Genomic DNA, 14,012 nt, shown 5'->3' on the forward strand with positions numbered 1-14,012 from the left:
TCTTCATTGGTCGCTTATGGCTACAAATTCATGAACAAGTCATTGCTCCCTTATTGCTCCATTTTGGTATTAATCCATAAATTTTTTACTGAGTAGATAAAAAGTTGACACATAAATGTTGAACGCTTTGAGCAAAGAAGGCAAAGTTGGAGACGGAAATGAGAACAACAAAAGCAAAGTCAATGCTCTATCTTGTCAGTAAACCATTGCCGATTACGCCAACTTTCTAAAACAACAAGTAGAAAATTAAGAGTAACAGCAGTAATTAAACTTACAACAACAGCAACATCATCAGTCGCATGAGCATCAACATCAGCATCATTAAGCGTTCGTAATTTGCAACGCTTCGGTTATTTATAAATTATACAATCCGACTACAACACAGCAGCCGTGGCAACAACACAGGAAAACAACAACAACAAAAAGGAAAAACTACCAGAGACAAGCCGTAGCAGTCATAACAGGCACAGCTGATGTTTATGTGTAGCAACAACAATAAAAACGACAACAGTGACACTGAATAACTTTGGAAAATAGTGCGAAATATTGCACGTTTGGCTGTGACAACGGCGTAGAACTTTAGTTTGGGGGAGGGCGAGCGTACACTGAGGGAAAAACATTTTAATACAAAATTTTTGTAAAAAAAAAAAAAAATTGTATGGTTTCAATGAAGAACTGAAAATAACCGTCAAATATCAAGAATTTTTAGAACATTGCAAACTCGTATTTTTTTTATTATTTAATTTGTCGGTGAAACTTAGTTATTATTTTTTATTTTTTCATTGATTTTTAACCGTTAAAGTGGAGACCGCGATTTTATAGCAGATTTTAATATTTTGCGATTGTAAAAAAAAAATAAAAAATTTATCGAAAAAAAATAAAAATCAAAAAATAGCGAATAGTCTTGATCGAAAAATACAGATTATAAAATAACGGTTAAATTTTATGAGGAAAATAGAAAAAAATTGCGCTCACTTTACCGATAATGGAAAAAAATCAAAAACTAAGGCGAAGTTAATCGATAACGATAGCATATAAAAATAACGATAACGTCGACCAGTATGTATATCGATATTAATAACAAAAACACTAATGTTAAGAAGACGATTATGTCAGTTTAACCAAAAATATACAATAATGATGGCAATAAGGTCGGTGATAATAATGAATCGATAATGTCAACGATAAATCAGCCGAAATTTATGTTGATAGTGATAACAGCATCAAAAATTAAGTATAAAACGATAGACAGTTCATAATTATATCTTCATAAGAAAAGATAACATCAATACGTATGCGATGCTGATAAACATCAGTAGTATTATCGATAACTAAGTAACCTCCAAAAGTAAACAAACTAAAAAATCTAGCTAAAATTAGTACACAAGCAGTAGCGAAATTTATTGCAAGTTAAATAACGATAATAATGTATCAACATCGATAACGACAATCATGTCTAACGGAAACAGAAAACTAGTATTACCAAAAGAATAATGATAACGATAGAACTCATTATAGAATATCGATAACATAAGCGATAACAATATCGATACCCACGCCGATGACTAAACGATAATTGTTAAATTATAACACCTATCATATCTATAGCACTGAATTGATATCGCTAACCATAACTTTTCCGATATTGATAGCGGCAATAATAATAAATAAGCTCCACTATAAAAATTAAATAGGTTAAAAATACGCGAAGGGATTTTTTGTCCAGGACAAAAGATCTGCACAGTGCGCTCGACTTTCATGGGGTGTCAAATTAAAGCGCTTGGCCTGTAGATTTGCAAACTGTTTTTTTCGAACAGAGTTGCCACCTGCAGAACAATTGAATTTAAATTATTTAATGAGCAATGCCGCACCCTCCGTTCGATTTTCCAAAGTGAGGTGCCAAATTAAAGGCTTGGACTGCAGATATGCAATAAGGTTTTACTTTTTTGAAGAGTTGCCACCTTTTAAAAAATTATTTTCAAATAATTTAAGGAAAATCAATTATTACAAGATGGGTCTCAATGAAAATGGTTTTGAAAATCTTTGTTTCTTAACTTAACTTTAGGAGGGTTGCCACCTGTTTAACGAAGCAGATTCAATTTGAATTAAGGGAATTGGGAGAAATATGTTCCAACATATGGGTGCCAATTGAAAGGGGGCCCAGAAAGTAGTAGTTTGAAAATGTTTGAAGAGCGTTGCCACCTGCTTAAGATGTCGAATTTAGTTAACTTATCCACAAGTTATATGAAATTTCAAAATATGGATGTCAAACAAAAGAGGGTTAAGAAATCTTTAGTTTGAGCACTAAGAATATTTTTTTGATTTTGGAAGAGGGTTGCCACCTGTTTAAAAATTAAATTCAAATTATTAAATAAGTTAAATGAGTTATTAAAATGTGCCGTATAACTTTAATCTACAAGATTATACACTTTTGTATCACAAGAAAAACTTTTGGCAGTGTATTCACGCACACTCAGCGCACGAACTGGCCCCATTTGTCTAGCGCGACTGAGGTGCTTTGCGTTCTCACAGTTTATTGGTGGTACTACATTTACCAAGGAGTGCTCAGTATTTATCTCGGCGCTGTCACGCAGCAGTTGAGTGCGACCTCAGCCATAGAACGAGAGGCATAAAAAAGGGAACTCAGGCGCGACCCGAGGGCAAAGGACAGCAGAGAAGGTGAAAAAACTATACAAAAATAGGAAGAATGAAGTAACTAAAATAAGGCACATTAGTGGCGAAAGCCACAGCTTCACGCCCCGGCCGAACGTCGACACACTGGACAAGGCAGTCAAGCAGCCAGCCAGGAGAACAGAATGAAGACAGGAAAAGCGAGAAAACTAGCACAGTTAGTGGCAAAGCAACAAGGGGAATACGAAGTAACCGCAACAAGAAAGACACTGTAGATACGTTAAGAATATTACAGCGATAAATGGGGTGGGGATGAGACAGGAATGAAAAACGCACAAAAGATGGAGTACGGAAAATGGCTTGGAGCAAAGTAGGCCGGTGGCAGAAAAAAAGAACAACACTGAAATCATGGATGAATGGATAGTAAAAAGTGATGCAATTGGGGGACGAGTGGTGAGGATGACAAAAACGAGGTGGGGACCAGCTATAAAGTGCGCACGGCAGCACTTGGAGATAATGCAAGCAGTTGACGATGATAGTGCGCTGATAAACGTTGACACAAAAAGTAGAAGGGATTTTTAAGAAGCAAGTATGTAGTTGTAGTTGTGGGGCTACCTTAGCGGCCGAAGCAGTAGCAAAGCACTTGAGCTGCTTACTTACGGCTTGCGCAAGCATTCGAGGTGCGCCGCATTTAATGCAAAGACATACAAAGTCGAAGAATAATCAAAAGGAATGGCAAGCAATGAAGCGAGCAGGCAAAAGGACAACACACAAGCAGAGCTTCTGCGGGCGCCGGAGCCGGAGCCGGAGTTCACATTAGCAAATGAACCAGAAATGCTGTGGGAGTTGGAAAGTTGTGCGCATCGCGGGTGCGGTGGTGATTCAAAAAGGGGATGCGGATGGAAATGGCTGACAACAAGACGACAGCCGCAAATTGTCTATGTGTAGGTGGGGAAGCCTTTGAAGTGGAATGAGCAGATCTAATAAAAAAAAGTGGAACTTTTGAACTATGACTATTATGATTATGCAACAATGAATGAAGATAAGAGCTTTTATTTAATTGAGAAATTATTAGGTCGTACGCCTAAAAGTGTGCTACACTAGATTAAAGGGGAATGTATGCTCTTTATTTCACCAGGCTAATTAAATGTTTGTACAACCCACAGTCAGTGTATAGAAATAGTGGAAAATTCAGATTCGAAATTCACAATATTTAAATATAAAGATTCAAAATTAGAAACTGGAAATGCAGAACTAAAACTTAAAATTCAATATTGAAACATAAAAACATAAAAATCGGTATACAAAATCCGTAACTACAAAAATTAACAGGAACCGAAACTAATCGTTGAATATAAAGATTTTTTTTTCAGGGACCGAACATAACAGTTATTGAAGAAAACTGTCATTGAGAAATTCACTATGAAGGAAATGTTCTACAACTAAGTGATGCATACCACTCGATTTCATTTTTCACCGAGAATCTAATTTCAAAATTAATTTTTATGCAAAATTAAGAAACTAGCAATTAATTTTGATTTTTATTTTATAAATCCGAAATAACAATTATTTTTGATTTTTATATCATATGCTTTAGACAGTTATTGAAGACTTTTATTTACAAAAGTCATCAATAAAAATCAGCCATTAACTTTTACTTTTAAAAGTCATCACTATAAATCAGTCACTGACTTGTTACTTTTAAGTCATACGTATTAAAGTCATTATCATTTTTTCAGTTAAGAAGACGTTGGAGAACAAAAGTTTAATACGACTCATACAACTGATGATTTAAAAAATAAAAGGCACTGACTGATTTTTATTGATGACTTATATAAATAAAAGTTTTCAATAACTGTTATCTAAGACATGTAATATACAGCTCAAAAATAACTGTTATTGCAGATTACTTAAATTAAAATCCAAAATAACTGTTATTTCGGATTTACAAAATAAAAATCATAAATAAGTGTGATTTACGGAGTAATTAAACAAAAGTAAAAAAATAAGCGTTAAAGAGCGATTTTTATAATAAAAGTTGTATCTGTTACGGTCTTTGTTTTTCAGACTTTTACAAAATCACTGTTTTTTGTTTTTTTTTATTTCTTCGATCAAAAATGATCGTTGAATTTGGATTTTTATTTTTTCACAATTGACTTTTTTCGACCAAAAATAATCGATAATTTTCTTAATTTTCAGCCGTTATAATTTAGACTGGGTTTTTATGGCCGGCCGGTTATAATCTGATTGAAAAAAATAACAATAAAAGATTTACCAAAAATAATCGATATTTTGGATTTTTTTTTTAATTTTTAATAGTTCTAAATCGAAAAAATAGAAATCATAAAATAACTGTTAAATTTGGTTGAAATTTATAGCTCACAATAAAACGTAAAGCCGCAAAAGTCAAATGCCAAAAATCAAAACTGAAAAACAAAAAATTTTAAATATATCATTCAAAAATAAAAATTCAAAAATCAGATTCAGAACTCAAAACCAAAATCAAAACTCAAAATTCAATAGATAGAACTCACCGCTCAAAATTCAACATTTGAACTCGCAACTACAGACTAAAAAAACTAAATATTTTAAATTATATTCAAAACACAATGCTAAAAAGCTAAAACTTTATATTAAAAATTAATAATTTAAACCACGGAATTAAACAATTTAAAACTAAAAAATTAAGGTTTGAAACTTAAATTTATATTTAAAACTAGTAAAATTTCACATTTTAATTTTTGAAACTCAAAAATTTAGAATGACATCATTTATTCAAAGTCTTAAATTTTAATGTAAAATTTAAACTTAACATGTTTGAAAATTCTTACTGCCGGTTTCACCAACGCAATTTAGTGAAAAATTATATTTTTTCTGTCAGTTTCCATATTTAGTTCAAATACAACATTCATTTTTCACTTAAATTGCTTTCATGAAGCTGGCTATAATAGCTGTTTTCTCAAGTAGCTTTTGAAAAATTGAGAACAAAATTTGCGATTAAATTTTAAAATTCGAAGTACGAAATTGAAACTTAAATTCAATTACCGCTTTTTAATCAGGTCAAACTATTTACGAAATTATGTTGTGTGAATTAATTTGAATTAATTCTATTCAGTTTACCTATTACAACACAATGAATAATCCTCCCTTCAATTCTGTTAAATAACATAAATATTAGTCTTATTCAACATATTTGTTCTCTCAACCGTTTACAAATACTACGTATACGCTCTGTCATTCCCCAATCATTCGTACAGAAATATTACGTATACGCACTGGAAGCCGACTTAGTTGCAACACAATGGATACATACATATGTATGTACATACATACCAACAACACAAACACAAAGATAACAATTACAAATATTCAGTACCGAATTATCAAAACACATATTTAACTGTTGAAAGTACACAAATATTTGCCACATAACAACGTCAGCGCCAACAGTTACAAATAACTACAACAACACCAAATTACTAATACAATTCACAATAATTGCAAGCGGAAGAGCGAGAGAGAGACAGAGAGAGAGAGAGAGAAGGCGACAGAATTTATTAATGCAAGGCAAAGCAATTACTTGAAAATAAATCCATCATGAGACCTTTATAGAGCTGTTATAAGTCGGGCATTAACAAGACAGGTAACAAGTAGGACAAATGTTGTTAGTTGCATGAGCACACATACACACCTACACAGACACACACACATACACAACTGCACGCACACTTACGCACTCTCGCGTACCTGAACTCATTTGCAGTCAACACAAATCACGTTTTACACCTTAAATTATGTTCACGTCAAGTTGAAGTGAGTTCGTTTGGGTTGCTGCGTTGCTGCGCCGTCGCTGTGAGGGCCAAAGTAGGGTCGCCCCACAGTAAGCTAGTTGTTGTTATTGTTGTTGGGGGCGGTGTTTTGTTGGTGTAATAGCTACTAGTGTGGTTATTTAGTAGGGCAATTATATCTTTCAATGAGGGTAGATAGCTAAATACACTCGCAGGCGCACACACACACACACACACAAGAAAATGATTGCTGCTACTTTCGAGTTCTCCTTCGAGCGTCCAACTCATAGCGAAATTACTGTAATTTTAGTAATGGACAGCATGTTTGTACGCCATTTGTTGGGTTGTTGTGAGTGTGAAATAAATAATCAGAGCCCCTGAAAATTTGCCAAATATAATAATCACCGTGAATTTATTTCAATTAGTCGTAGTCGTAAATAAAGATGAAGCCATAAATTTAGAAATGCGCGCGCAGACCAATAAAAAAGTTGAGAATTTTCTTAAAATGAGAGCGAGCAGACGATGTGACTAAAGATCGTACTTCGGAAGGGAAGCAGGGAAATTTTTATTTTCTAATTTCTAATTGAACTCAGGGTTTTAAATTTTAAGCTTGAGTGCTCAAAATTTAATTTTTTATTTACTTCTTTTCTTGGTTGTAAAATTTTAATTAGAATTTAATTTTTGAGTTGGTTTCTTCAAGTAGATTTGGATTTCAAAATTGTCTTTGAACTTTAAATTTTTATTCAACATTTTGGGTTTTTACTAGCAATCCAGTGTTTATTATTGAATTTGGGAATTTGAGTTAAGTGGCCAGAATTTTGAGATTTTATTTCATTATATTAAAATTTAACTATTTTTATGCAAACTCTAAATATTTTCACGCTTCTATCTTATAGAATTCTAGATTAGAATTTAGTCTTTAAATTTTCGGAAACATCAATTTTGTTTGGGATTTTGAGCTGTTCAGTAAAAGCAACTCGGTTCATATATTGATTTTTGATAAAAAAGGATTGACTGGTCAAATGAAAATGCGCAAGGATTTTTTGTATGAAAAATGAGCAGGAAAGCGTGTGCATGGCGCATAAGTAACATTCTATTCCGCTGATTTTTCATACAAAAAATCTTCCCTCATTTTCATTTGATCACTCATTCTTTCTTATTCCTAATTCCTAACAGCCTATTTCACGAAAGCAATTTAAGTGGAAAATTATTTTCATTTATTGAATTTTATATGGAAACTGACAGAAAATGAAAGGTCATTTTCCATTTAAATTGGCGATGAAACCGGCAGTAAGTGTGTTTAAAATAGTTTTTTTTTAATTGTATGTAAAAAAATTGCCTAAAATTTATTTAATTAAATTTAAGTAATTTTTGGACTTCCAATTTATCCTTTGAGTTTCAAATTAAATTTCGTTTTTAAGTTTCGTATTTTGAAATTTAATTGACAATTTGTTGTTTGTGTTTTGAATTAGAATACCTAATTTTTTTATTTGAAAGTTATATTCCTATTACTTACTCTTGAGGTTCGAGTTCTGTTTTTAAATTTGGGAAACATTTTCAGTTATAAGGTTTGACTTAAAAATTTTAATATGAATTTTTGTGAAATTTAAAATTTTGTATTTTCAGTTCTAAAGACTTTGGTTTTTAATTTTCAATTCTCAAGCTTTGGAATTTTACCTTAGAACTTTAAATTTCAATGTCGAACATGGAATTTTTAATTTAATATTAAGTAATGCATTCTTCTATTGAATTCTAGAATTTCAGAAAACAAATTTTCAGCTTTAAACAATTTTGAATTTGTTAACACTGATTTCTGAATTTTGGTTCTGTAGCTAATTTTTGGAAGAGACAATTTTTGATTTTCAGTTTTACAAATTTTTGAATTTTGAAACATAAACAAGTTTTAATTTTTAAATCTTTGGATGATTTTTGGAAATGAAAATATTTAATTTCTGAAGACTGAAAAAATTAATTTTTAGTTTTTTAACATTCTGAATTTTGAAACCTTAAAACTTTGTGTTTTAAACTATTTAATTAATTTTTGAATTTGAAAAATTGTAATTTCTGAATGTTGAAAAAATTGGAATTGTATTAAAAATTTTAATTAGATAGACATATGTACGTACAATAGGTACATACCATATGTATGAATGTAGAATAAAAAAAAATACTCGGAACTAATATGGGCTCTTAATGAAAGAAACAATTCGCCTACTAGCGCGTTAAGCATTTAATAAAATTTTATTCATCAAAATGCCAATAAATGTGCATGTGTGGTGTACATACATTCATACATACATTTTTAGTTCGGCATGTCTGCCTTTCGTCTAGGCTTGTATGAAGAATGGAAACGGAAAAAAAAAGATTAAAAAATGATGTTTTTGTAAGAATATGAAGAAGCATATGTTGCCTATTATGAAAATATTTGCTTATGGTTTGAAAAATAAGCACAAAAATCTCAAATTGCAAACGACTCCGCAGTGAGTTCCAAGCCAAGTCATTTCAGCAAGCCCTACAGCCATTTAGTAGATTCCTTTTTTAATCATTTGCGCGCAGATAAACCCAACTTTAATAACATAACATAAGCAAATAATAATAAAATAAATAATGGAAAATAGGGTAAGCAGCTAAAATTGTAATGAAATCAAAAAAAGAAAAGTAAGTGAAGGAATTTTGTAAAAAAAGATACTTTAAGAGAGAGTAGAACAAAAGCACAGCGCGTTCGATGCTGGTATGCAAATGTGGCTTAAGCTGGCTAACTGGCTAAGAAGACAGGCGACAGACATTAAATTTTATCACTTGACGCCTATGAAAGACATCCGCTGCTGTTACGCAGCATTGAGCACCACCGCCCAACGCCAACCGCCCACCGCCCACAGCCACTGGCACAGTCACAGCTAGCGGCTAATGCTGTCACTTGTACGCCCCGTTGGCTGGCTGTCTGCCACCATACACTCGCCCGCTTGCTATGGCTTGCCAATGCGTTTATTGGCTCTAAAATATTTCGGCCATTTTGCCAATTTGTAATCGGATACTATATTTTGGTTCCATTTAAAAATTAGTTTACTTTACTTTGCTTAAAACACACACGGAAACACGCACACACAGCTGTAATTGGGGCTGGAGTATCTGTGACAGGAAAATGACACTTATGTATGTATGCGCGCCCCCAGCGACCACTATCGCACATTCGGCACTGCCGTCTTACACAAGCACACTTTTACCCACCACTCGCCTTTTAGTGTAGAGTCGAAAATATCACTAACTCGCTGCTGCTCCAAATAGTGACTTTTTATTTTGTTGTTGTTGCTGTTGTACAACAATCACCGGAAAACCTTGCTATTTCGTGCTTAACTGCCCGAAACGTGACTGGAAATTGTAGGCGACTAAGCGCAGCACTCAACGAATTTTTTTTTTTGGTTTTTTTTTTTTCAATTTTATAGTTTTCATTTTTACTTTTGCGGTTAGTCGTAAGGGATTAATGTTGGAATGGCGCGTGAGTGTATCTAATATTAATAACTAAAAAGGAAAATTGCTGTGTATCTACTCACCGCGATCTTATTTGCTCGTTGGCCAGCTCGGTGCGTGGAAATTTTTTCGACGCCGCCACTGCTGTCTCTAGCGAACTGGTGTCCTCCAGTTCACCTTCCAGTGTGACGAAAATAATGGAGCCCATAGCGGTGTAGAGTAGTACGAGCAGGAGGACGCCTACGAGAGGTGAGATAATCAAATGAATAGCGGTAGATGTTTCATGTTTCTCTCTAAATTATATTTTTCCTCTACTTCGCTCTCTCTTTCTCTCTGCCCTATAGCTCTTACCTTTTCTCTCTTGTTTTTCTCTTCTCTTTCTCTCTCAATCTTAATTATTATTATAGTTTTCCTTTTCTCTCATAACCCATATTCATCCCCCTGTCATACTTATCCCCCTGTATCACCATTACTCTCTCTTTATAGCTAATAATCTCCTCCTTTGATGTTATTCCACCCAAGAATGATAGAATACAAGATTGCGCCTATCAGAGAGGATTTTTGAGAATAAATTTTGTGTGGCGTCACACTGGTGCAATGCGAGAGAGAAATGCCAAAACGTGAGGAAGAATGAAAGAAGAAGAAAAAATGTTGCAAGGCAAACGTAAACAAGTTGCACAAGTGTGACGTCATACAAACAACGATTCTGTCAAATTCACTAATAGCGGTACCGTGATTGGCGCAACCTCTATTTCTCTCAATCGTGGTTCCACTTGTATATCACTTTCCTACTCTCTGCTTCACTTATCCATTTTTTGTATCGTTAACCCACGATGTAGAGAACAAAGGTGGCGCTCATCTCGGTACCGCTTTTCCGCTCTCAGTGAATTTGACAGAATCACTGTTTGTATCACGTCACACTGGTGTAACTTGTTTACGTTTTTCTTGCATTTCTTTTCCCATTCTTGCTCGCGTTTGGCATTTCTCTATCGCAACTGCACGTCACACAAAAATTTCGTTCCTCTTATATATTTTTTCTCCCAAACATTTCCGCCATCTCTTCCTCTCAAGCTAGCTCCCTTCATCCATATATCTCCTGTCTCTTTTGAATTCTGTTTTTATCTATATCTTGCTCTGTCTCTCTGCCAGCTCACTCTGCCTTTTTGTTTATTTCTCTCTCTCTCTCTCGCTCTATCTCTCTATCTTTAACTATTCCATCCTATCCATCTATATCTCTCTCTCCTGTTTTGCCTTTGTCTACCTATCTCTACCTTCTCTTTATACCTCTTTCCATATTTTCTACTCTCTTCTCTTTTACACTCACCTGTCGCCGATATGCAATGTGACTTAGGCGCCTTGTGGCAGCCACACAATCCTCCACCGCCACCATGGCGATCGCGCTGTTTTTCTCCGCTACTTCCGCCGCCGCTGGTGCCACCACCACTGCCACTACCACTTTTACTGCTGGGGAAGCACATTCCACTGCCAAGGCTGCTGCTGCTGCTCGAACTGGTGGCCGATTGGGAGGCGGGTATGAGCGTGGGGCCGCCAATGAATGCCGTCAACGGCAATGGTGGCTTCTTCTGCATAATAACGCCCCGCGGCGGGCGTGCGACCTAGGTGACAACAATGGCGAGCGTGGGGATGTGGGTAAAGCAGGGAGCGAATTGAAAGGTTTTTTTTTTGGCAAGGGCAGCGTTAAAAGTTTAGCACTCTGGCTCCTTTTCGGTCACTTTCGAACGAACTTTCGCTCTCTTTTCCTCTCTTGGTTTTACTCTCTCACAATCTCTTCTTAACCACTACAGTAGGCGATAATGCAGCTATTGGGAAGATAACTCTCATAGCTTTGTCAAGCAAAGCTTTCCTTGAATTTTCACAGTGACAGTCACAGTTTAAACTTTTGCTAGTTACACTTTACAAATTTACACGCCCGTCAACATTTTCATCATATTTTTTAAAATTTTTCCACACTTTTTTTGCAGCTTTCCAAACTCTTCTTTCCTTCGTAAATTAAGTTTAATTTTTTTTACACTTTTCCGCTTTTATGTTTTTACGCTTTTCGCCTCAGTATGGCTTGTTGCTTGCCGCTTGCTGCTTTTATGAACACTTATGTATTTATCCTGAGTTGTTATATTTTTTTGTTGCTTTCTTGCTGCTCCACTTAAACAGTGTCTGCTGGCAAAGGCCAGCTGTTGCAGTTGTTTTTTCCGCCGCTGGAAGCTGTAATAAAAATGAAAGTAATGAGAGATAGAGTTAAATAACTTTTTATTACATACATATACATATATATTATGTAAGTCCATAGATACAGAGTAGGGATAGAATATAAGCCAGAAAGTGAGCGAATAAACGGAGGGAATATTTAGTTTCGCTTAATTTAAAAGCATTTTATTATATTGGCATTAAGCTCGTTAAAAATCTATGCATGTATGTATGTATGTATGTGTGTTGCTTATAAAATTTAAGTATGTTGCAAAAAAATGCAACAAAGGAATTAATTAGTTGAGCTTTTCCATAGCCGAAAGGGGGTGAATGAGAAAATTAGATAAACAAAGGCAACTGCTATTTGCGCAACTAGAAATAAATAAAGTTGAGTTGTGGTAAATGGAAAATTCGTTTGTAATTGCAGAAAACAAAAAGAGATATGAAAATATAGCAGTAGCGCTGTTGGCGAAAATTAAAAAGTAAAAAAAAATAAAAATAATAATTTTTAAGCAAAAAACCGACTTCAATTCTCATATAAAATCTTAAGAGTACCGTTAATTTCTTCATGTTCCAAAGAATTAATGGTAGTTTCAAGAATGATAAGGTTGTTACAATATTTATAATGACACTAGAAGAGCGATTCGATGTACTAATGGGCGTTTTATGTTCTCATTAAAACGGCGCTTATGCACACAAAAATATACGCTTCCTTAGGCAACATAGATACAACCCTACTTACGCCATTACCGTAATACGGTGTTTACATGAGGTAATTTTAAATAAAAAAATATATATATGTATATCGTTTTAAAACAATTAAAACTAATAAATAAAAGACAAATAAATTTAAAAAATACAAAACAAAAGGAAATTCAAACAAAACAAATGAACACATTTTTAAAAATTAAATGATATAAAAAAAATATTTTCTTTTTAAAACAATAAAATCTACACATTAAAATGGAAAAAAAATTTCAAAAAAGAAGAAAATAGTACATAAAAATCTTTTCTTTTTAACACAATAATAACTGCAAATTAAATTATATTAAAAAAACGAAAAAATAATAATAATCCAAAAAAAAGAAGAAAATAACTCTTAAAAATCAATTTCTTTTTAAAACACTAAAATCTACAAATTAAATTAGAAAAAGGAAAAAACTTAAATCAAACAATTAAGGAATAATACTTAAAATTAGAAATAAAACAAGTTTTTATTATTAAATAAGATCTAAAAAATCAAAGAAAAATAAATTAAAAAAGACCAGATGAAATTAGAAAAAATAAATACAAAAATAATAAAAATATATGTTTTTCTTTTTAAAGCAATAAAATTTAAGGATAACAAGATATTGAAATAAATAAAAGAAAAAATATTGAAACAAAAACTTAATAAAATAAGTTCTTAAAAATTGAACTACATTACAAAAATATATTTAAAAATCAAAGGAACATTAAACTAAAAAACAAAAAAATATTTAAAAAAGAAAAGATTAAATAAGTTTCCAAAAATTTTACGAAATTAAATAAAATATTTTTCTTTTTAAATCAGTAACATCTAAAAATTAAAAGTAAATTAAATTAAGAAAGAAAAAATAAATAAATTAACAAAGGAAAAGTACATAAAATAAGTTTCTAAAAATTAAATTAAATTAAAAATATATATTTTTAAGTGCTTTTTCTCAAAATAGCAATTCACCACGAGTGGTGAATGAGAGAGGTTTTTTTTTAGTTGTATGCTATAATAAAAGCCTTTCGCTTGTCTTATGAAAGCTTTTTTACTATCTTAGCCAGAATTGATCTGAGGGTCAACACGTACATATGTACATATAGGGCTCAAATCATACATAAATAGCATTGAACGCAAGGTTAGTGGCTGTTAATAGAAAAAGAGCAGAGTAAGAGTAGCAAACAAAAAATATT

At 32.9% G+C, this 14,012-nt stretch overlaps 1 protein-coding gene across 1 annotated transcript in view; it reads right to left on the bottom strand.

Annotated features, from left to right (window-relative positions):
• Nucleotides 1–11,763, bottom strand: part of LOC118748456 — a gene marked incomplete in the record, with an annotated part of 159,380 nt that extends 147,617 nt beyond the window's left edge. The window contains 2 exon segments of the mRNA XM_036482904.1: nt 9,971–10,127; nt 11,212–11,763. Of these exon segments, the coding sequence (XP_036338797.1) occupies nt 9,971–10,127; nt 11,212–11,476 (422 nt within the window).
• Between the last annotated feature and the right edge of the window lie 2,249 nt (nt 11,764–14,012).

The sequence above is a fragment of the Rhagoletis pomonella genome, unplaced genomic scaffold, assembly GCF_013731165.1.
Source record: "Rhagoletis pomonella isolate Grant_MI unplaced genomic scaffold, Rhpom_1.0 Rhpom_scaffold_00013, whole genome shotgun sequence".
NCBI classification, from domain to species: domain Eukaryota; kingdom Metazoa; phylum Arthropoda; class Insecta; order Diptera; family Tephritidae; genus Rhagoletis; species Rhagoletis pomonella.